Source organism: Geospiza fortis, unplaced genomic scaffold, assembly GCF_000277835.1.
Source record: "Geospiza fortis unplaced genomic scaffold, GeoFor_1.0 scaffold219, whole genome shotgun sequence".
Classification (NCBI taxonomy): Eukaryota; Metazoa; Chordata; class Aves; order Passeriformes; family Thraupidae; genus Geospiza; species Geospiza fortis.
This window is the reverse complement of record NW_005054376.1, coordinates 3,251,490-3,258,791: the sequence shown is the minus strand read 5'-3', so window position 1 is coordinate 3,258,791 and position 7,302 is coordinate 3,251,490. Positions and strand designations below refer to the sequence as shown.

At 43.4% G+C, this 7,302-nt stretch overlaps 1 protein-coding gene across 2 annotated transcripts in view; it reads left to right on the top strand.

Annotated features, from left to right (window-relative positions):
• Positions 1-83: 83 nt before the first annotated feature.
• NEDD9 (neural precursor cell expressed, developmentally down-regulated 9) overlaps positions 84-7,302 on the top strand; it is a 36,140-nt gene continuing 28,921 nt past the window's right edge. Inside the window, exon 1 of one of the 2 annotated variants that reach the window (XM_031060230.1) lies at positions 84-113. Coding sequence is in view for 1 of the 2 variants with exons in the window: in XM_031060229.1 (XP_030916089.1) it covers positions 242-253 (12 nt within the window). In the remaining variant the exon portion in view is untranslated. Of the gene's footprint in view, positions 114-226; positions 254-7,302 lie in introns of those variants that run through there. The other variant, XM_031060229.1, reaches the window with a different exon arrangement.

The following is a 7,302-nucleotide window of genomic DNA, read 5'->3' as shown; positions in this document are numbered from 1 at the left end:
GACCGCTCGGGGATCCCCTCCGCACCTCCTCAAGGCGAGCCTGTTCCCGCGGGGCGGCCAGGTCTCCCTTCTGCCCTCCGCTGCGCTGTCTCCAGGAGCAGAGCCCCGGGAAGGTGTCCGCGCGGAGTGGGAGACGAGGGGGCAGCGAAGGGGACGGGCTGCGGGGACCCCCCGGGTGCTCTGTCGGTGTTGGCGGTGCGGGGAGAAGGAGCTCCTCTCGCTTTTCCCGCTGGTACCGGCCATGGATAACGGGGTGAGCCCAGGATCGCGGGAAAGGTGGCGGGGCGGTGCGTGATGGCCAGGCGCGTTTGGGACAGGTACCCCGATCCTCCCCAGGAGCTCATTCACCTCCTTCCAAGCGCTTGTGGATGTTTCCTTATCACGGTGCGGTCTGTTTGATGGATTACAAGCGAGGGGGGAAAAAAAAAACCCTAACATTTTTTAAAAATGGGTAGCCTATTCCCCCGTACTAATTCCAATCATCTCAGCTTATTCAATAATCGCTTTTAGCGACCTTTTACCAGAGGGGTTTGTGGTTGGTTGGTTTTTTGGGTTTTTTCCCCAAAGACACAAATGTGGAGCCTTTTGTCCTAATATTACTCAAAAACATCTGGGCAAGGTACAGAATTGCCCACGGGGCATTAGATTACTGTACAGACATACCGTAATCTTGTGCGATTGGAAAAAAGGGGGGAGGGAAGGAAAAACTTTCCTTGCCCTGCCAAAAATAACTTCAGCGTCAATAAAAAGGTGATTTTGGAAATGTCACACGCTATATACTTACTTGGAGACTAAGTTGCTTTGGAAGTGAAGTCCGTCTCTGTACTAAACTGAGGCAGCGTGGTGTGAAAGGGTGCTGGTGGAGTGGCAGTGTGTGTGAGAAGTACGAGGGATACCCAGGTAAATGTGCAGGGATTTTTGTGCTCTTCTGTACATCTCTGAGCTCAGGCCAAGTTTTCAGGGTCTCTCAAGCCAAACTTTGGGAAAGGTCAGAGTTAAATTTCCAAAGCAACTGCCAGTTTCTCCATCTCATGGAAAGACAAGGGAAAAAGAAATTGTGTTAGATGTGGGTTGACAAAGGTAATCCAGGGCTTTCACAATTTTGACGTGGAGCTCATGGCTTTTTTCTTTTTTTTTTTTTTTTTATAATTGTGTCTCAAACAACTGACTGATTTGAAGTCTGAGATAAAATCCATCTCTTCTATCTACTCCACCTCTGATCAGTCCAGGTAGACTTTATACCTGCCTAGAGTAGGTGTTACTCTGAGCAAAAAACATGAGGCACTTGAGGGTAGAGGAGCAGCGTCATTGTTAGTCCAAAGCTCACAAACTGCTTTCAGGCTGCCCAGGGCCAAGGAACACTTGTATTCCAGTATCAAAATAATGGTCCTGCATAGTTATATAGCTTCCTGATTTCTTGTATGTAGGCCAGTGGCCCTGCAAGAATAGGGACAGATAAGGTGGCTCAAAAGGGGGAAGTCTTCCCTGCTCTGTAATGTTTCCTTTGCCCTGTATTGTGGGAATGAGGATTTTGGATTTGGTTTGTGATTACGTAATTCTAGACAGAGAAGACTAGACGGAAAAAGAACAAGCCATTAAAAATAAATAAATAAAAAGAGAAGACTGAGGGGTTTGGCCTCAAAAACCTTCTTGCTGGATTACAGTGTTTACTTTCCCTGGTAAATGTGAAGTAGTTAGTGTTTGACTGGGACAAACATTCTTAGATCTATTTCTTATCCCTAGAGTAATACACAAAGAAAATACCTGCACATTCAGTCTTTGTTCTTTTGTTTTTTCTGTATTTTCTCTCTTTCTTTTATCTTCCTATAGAAAAACATTATTCTTTTTATTGTACACATGAAATAAAGGAACAGAGAATGCTAATGGCCTGCCTGGGGACATATCATCACTTCAGAGGAGGCTTAGCATCCAGGTGCAGATTTGGCTCTGTTTAACTGCTCCCAGGGTTATACTGGGGCCTGTCATTCCTTACTTTCATTGTGACAGTCTGTAAGCCCTCATTTGAAGAAATGATTGAAATGCCCATTATAGTTTAATTCAGAGTTTTAACAGTAGGACAGAACAGGAACTGATTCATGGGTCAGACCCTGAATATGTGTCTCCATCACTCATGACTTTGCTTGCTGTGTGACTAAACCCAAGGTCATTTCTGGTCTAGAAATCCTTTTGGTACACAGTCTATACATTTCTTATTCAGACATTTTCAAAACTTGTTCCCTCCCTCTCTTCCTTCATCTAAGCTTCTTTTATTGTCCATTGCACTCTTCCATCTTAACACTCAAGTCTGAATCCTCTGAAAGGGAAAATCCTTGTGGATTTAAGCAAGTTCAGAATTTTACCTTACATATGTCTCTACACCACTGTCCAGCTTTTGCACACTGTGAGAAATTCAGTGATTCTGTGACTATTTAAAGCAAAGAGAAATTTAACCCCAGGTCAGGTCCTGTTCTCCCATTCATGTACTACTTAAAACACTACTGAGAACACAGAAGTTATTTTAATTGAGCTATGGAAAGATGGGAAAGGTTAGGCATAAGAAATACTTGTGTTGGTTTGGAGCACTTCTTAGTCCTGCTGGTCTAAAAGCTGCTTTCAGAACCTAATTCCTGTAGGGGTGCAGTTGCATGAGGGCAGCACCTCAGTTCTTTGAGGACAGCAGCTTGCTTTTGAGCTAAATCCCCATGTACAACAAAACTGCGCCCCATCAAGTTCTCACAGGACTCCATTCCAGTATTCTGTAACCCAGGAGTAGGGTCAGCCTTTTCTGAAACCAGACACAGGCTATGACTCCAAGGATGGAGCAGTTACAGCTAGCTACAATGTACTCTGTAGCCACAGAAATTCCAGCGGGTTTCCATGATGAGGGAAGGACATGGATGGGAGAGGGCGTATCTGGCCCCCAATTCCTGCACTCTTATCTCAGGCAATAAAAGTGCAACAGAAGCAAAAGGGAGACGACATTATCATAACAAGGCTTTTGTAGCTTGGTGGCTGTTCACATGGAAGACAAAATAAGAGGGGGAAGGAAGGAAGAAAAGGGGACTTGTCTGTTTACTAAAACTTCCAAACAGTGAAAGAGGAGAGGGAAAAAAACCCTGCATTCCTTACCTCATTTAAGCCAAAAGAAATGACGTAGATGTAAAGTATGAGGTCTTGATTATCTATTTTTAGATAATTTGTTGGGCAAGGAAGAAACCTAAATAGGGTTTGAAATGCCTGCCATTTGTGCTAAGGCACAGTCCTGTAATATATAGACTTGATTACAATGTCTGCATGCCAAGACAAACAAAATAGTGTCCCTGGGAAGAAATACAATATTCCCAACCAGAAGTGCTTGTGAAAAGCTGCTTGTAACCCTGGCAATGAAAGACTTTGAGTGCTGGACCATGTAAAAGGAAAAGAACTGTCTGTACTTTATTAACCAAATCCTCTCTGTTTCATTTATTCCTTCTTCCTCTTCGTTTCACTGTTTTTTTTAGTATCTCAGCAATCACAGGGTGGCAATCAAACTCAGAAGTAAATAGGAACTTTAAAGCCCTGTAAAATGTAGTAGGAGAGGAAAAACTGTCCAAGTTTGTGCCGTCTCTCTTACTGCCATGAGTTTAGAGTGGAAGTTTCATGATTTTTGTCTCACCTGTGCACCTACAGGATGAGGTGGCTGAGGTCTAGCAGGGTCAGGCCTAAGTCAGCAGCAGCACCAGTGAGATGTAGCCAGAAGGACTGTCCCCTTCATAAAGCTTGGAGGGCATTTTCAGGTTCTGGCTGTAGCCTCTGTGTGCCCTCCTTCCCGTACTCCCCCTGTAGATTTATATTTGTATACTTAATAGAGGAGAGTGCCCCACTTCCCCAGGGTAGTTGAGAAACTCAACACACAACTGTGGGCACAATTGTGTCCACTTGCCCTACCAAAGTCTTAGTAGGACAGCAGTGTGCTTCTAATTCTGTTTTACAGATGGAGCTGCTGAGGCTTAGGGATGTTACAGTGCTTATTTCAGAGGAGGAAAAGGAGCCGTCACAAAGCATTGCAGCCAACAGCATGCAGGTTTTTTGCCTGATCTCTAAACTTTTATCTTTTTATGCTAAGACCTGCTCCTGAGTAATGTAACTGTGAATCTATTGAATCAGAAACTGGCAGCCTAATCTGTCTCTGTCCAGTAGTTCCTAGTGTTTGATGGGGAAGCAGAACTACCAAATGAACAGCCTTCCTTATTTATTTGATAGTTCCAATTCAGTTTGATTCTAGATAGAGCAAGAGGCATTAGATACTTGTCTGGGAGGTTTTAGTTTTGCTTTTAAGGTCCTGCTAGAGGTTGCAGGTTACATGTTAGACTCTTACTTGGCCTAGAGCTATGTTGACTCAACTCTACTGATTCCAAACCGTGCCATACTATCAAAATACCTCATCGAGGGGGACCTATCACACCAGAGAGCAGGAAAGCTGTCTAATAGTAAGACTTTATGGAAACATCTTCTGCAAAGGAAAAATGAAAGCACATTTCAGTGGTTATTGTCTTAGGCTGCAGAGCTCTGCTATTTTGCAGAATATAGGCTAGACATCAGAGAAGTCTCATGAAGTGTTATTGGGAACTTGCTAAATTGTTGGAGCACAGTTCCTAAGACTGAAGACAAACTCATCTGTGGAATCTTACCATCTCAAGCCCAGCAACAAGTGGGGTTAGAAGACTATATTTGCACTGATATCTGATCACTGAACACTGAACTCCTGTGTGTGTTGTCTGAGGAGAAATTTGTATTGGTGTATTGCCTGTGCTCCATTATAAGTATCAGAGTAATTGCAACAAGGCCAGGTGCATCAAGTGCATACTGAAAAGTAGAAAACCAGGAGCATAGAGCTTCCTACATGTCCTATTGCTGTTATCAAAGTTGTTAAGGGTATGGGAGTGCCTTCTGCACACAATAGATGGGCTTAGGTCACTTAAGGGCCAATGGGAAGTCACTTTTGCCTCGCTTATTTTATTTGGACTAACTTATTACAGCATTTAAGTACTTAAATCCCATTCATACAAGCAGCAATTAGGAACCCACCTGTCTCCCCGGGTCCAGAGTTCCATTTTTAGAGCAACATGAGTGCTTTAGAGGAGTATGCACAGTCTCTGCCTTGGCTGCAGCACTTGTGGAGGACCCTTATCTTGCACTGTTCCCATTTCTGGCTGCTCTTGATGGAGACAAGTAACTGAACTTCTTGGGACATAGAAGTCCACACGCCTCTGCATTTGGAATCACAAATGCATAAGTCACTTTTCAAGAGGCTTCTTTACATAACAGATGCTCTCTGAGCATCCATGAAAGCAGTGGACATGTGGACATCTCCTGTTAGAGCAGCACTCTGGCCCCTGAAAGGTGCTTTATGCCAAGCCTTCAGTGGGCTTGAGCAGACACTCCTCTGGGACTGTACTATGAAAACAGTATTTATGGCAGGTATTGAGCAATGTTTATTAAGTCAGGCTACTGCTAAGAAAAGCTGCATGTAGAGGTATTTCTGCCTGTAAATGGCTGCAGCTCTCAGCATCAGTCAAGCTGGGTCACTTTATAGCAGCTCAGAGTGCAGCCTCTGCATATTATTGCCTGATTATCACAGCCTGCTCTTGGCAAGTCCCCGTTTTCTTTTGCCTTTTGGTCTAGACATTACTGTAGTGGAAACTGTCTTAATTTTAAGGAGCTCATTTTTCCACAGGAGATTTGGATGTAGTTTGTGTTTGACATGAAACAGGGCTGCTAAAGCTATAGTTCACACTCCTAGAAACACAAGTGCATAGCATGACAAAAATTGTATATTTTTTTTGTCTATAGGGATGAGGCCCATTCTCGCCTTTCTATTTTTATGTTGGTTTTGAAAACACTTTCTTCGCAGTCAGAGTGGATCAGCCTGCCAGAAAAGGAAGAGTAAAAAGAATGGGTTTGCTCTACAGGAATGCAAGTCAGCACATCAGAAGCCCTTTCTTAAGCAAGCCTCATCGACAGCAAGGTTGAAAATTTTAGCAATAGCAATACCATAAATCATTTGATAACAGCAAGTCTTCGAAAATGCTGAAGGAGCCTAGGATTAAATCTCAGTTCTTCCAGCGAATGACCTGCTTAGCTGCAGACAGAGAGGAAGATACAGACCATTTAAAAAAATCAATAATTCTCTTTCTAAAGAAGTTTTTGATCCAAAGGGTTAAGTACAAGACAAACAGAAGTGTGCACTCTGTTTGAGATAGAGCTAGCAGTAGGTGGTGTCATGAATGCCCTTGTCCTGTGGACTTTACATCCAGTTAAAAGGCTTAGGGTAATAAACCAATTTTTACTGCTGCAGAAGGGCGTATTTACCAGCAGATATCTTCTTTTCTTTTCTGTCTCTCTTTTTATACTGCTTTATTTTATTTGCAGCCCAGGAACTGCCCAAACCAGTCTCTCACAAGATCAAGATCTTACCTGATGAAGCTGAAGTTGTGCTTCAGCCTGAGATTGAGCAGAGTAACCAGAGCTGCTTAAAACTCACCTGCACCTTCACCATCCCTCTTCTCTGGGGTTACACTTACCCAGAAAATGTCAGCTTGCCAAAATCGAGCTGTTTTGAGAGGCTTGTTGACTTTTGGCCACTGCCCTGTAGGATGGAGATGGCTCTGACTGGACCTGGCAAACATCAGCTGCCAGCCAGGCTTGGCTCCCCTGGAATTCTCATTCACAGGCAAGGTGCTACCTGTCCCACCAGCCTGCTGAGGGCTGGAAGGAGCCTAGAAAGAGGAATTCCTGAGCTTGTTTTTCTTTAGTTAGCTGGACTCTCAGGGCATCCCAAATTGTAGCTGCTGTGTAGTATCCCAGATGGTGACACTAAAGTGACAGAGTAGGATGGCTTTCCCTTCTAATTAATTTTTTGAGAGACCTGGGGGAAGAAGAGCATGTCCTAGTTCATTGAGGTTCTGACTTAAAAAAAAAAAAAATTTAAAAAACATACTTTTAAAGCTGAAGCCATCAAACAAGTAAGTTGGTGGCAATACTGAGGTCCTGTGTCTAGATATGGACCTCAGTAGAAATATGGTTTCTTGACAATCAAGTTGTAATTGTTTCCCCAGAGCCGCAGAAGGAAGGGTTAATTTTGGAAGGAGGGTTTGGGTTGTTTTTTTTTTTTTTTTAAGGAAACTTTGTCTGGGATAAGACTGCTCACAAATGCCAGAAAATGGAAAACTGAGAACTCAAAACACACGTTTTGGGATTCTTTCTTTCTGTACTTTTTTTTCCTCCCTTCTGCTCTGCTTCTTCAATTCTTTAGCATTTAAC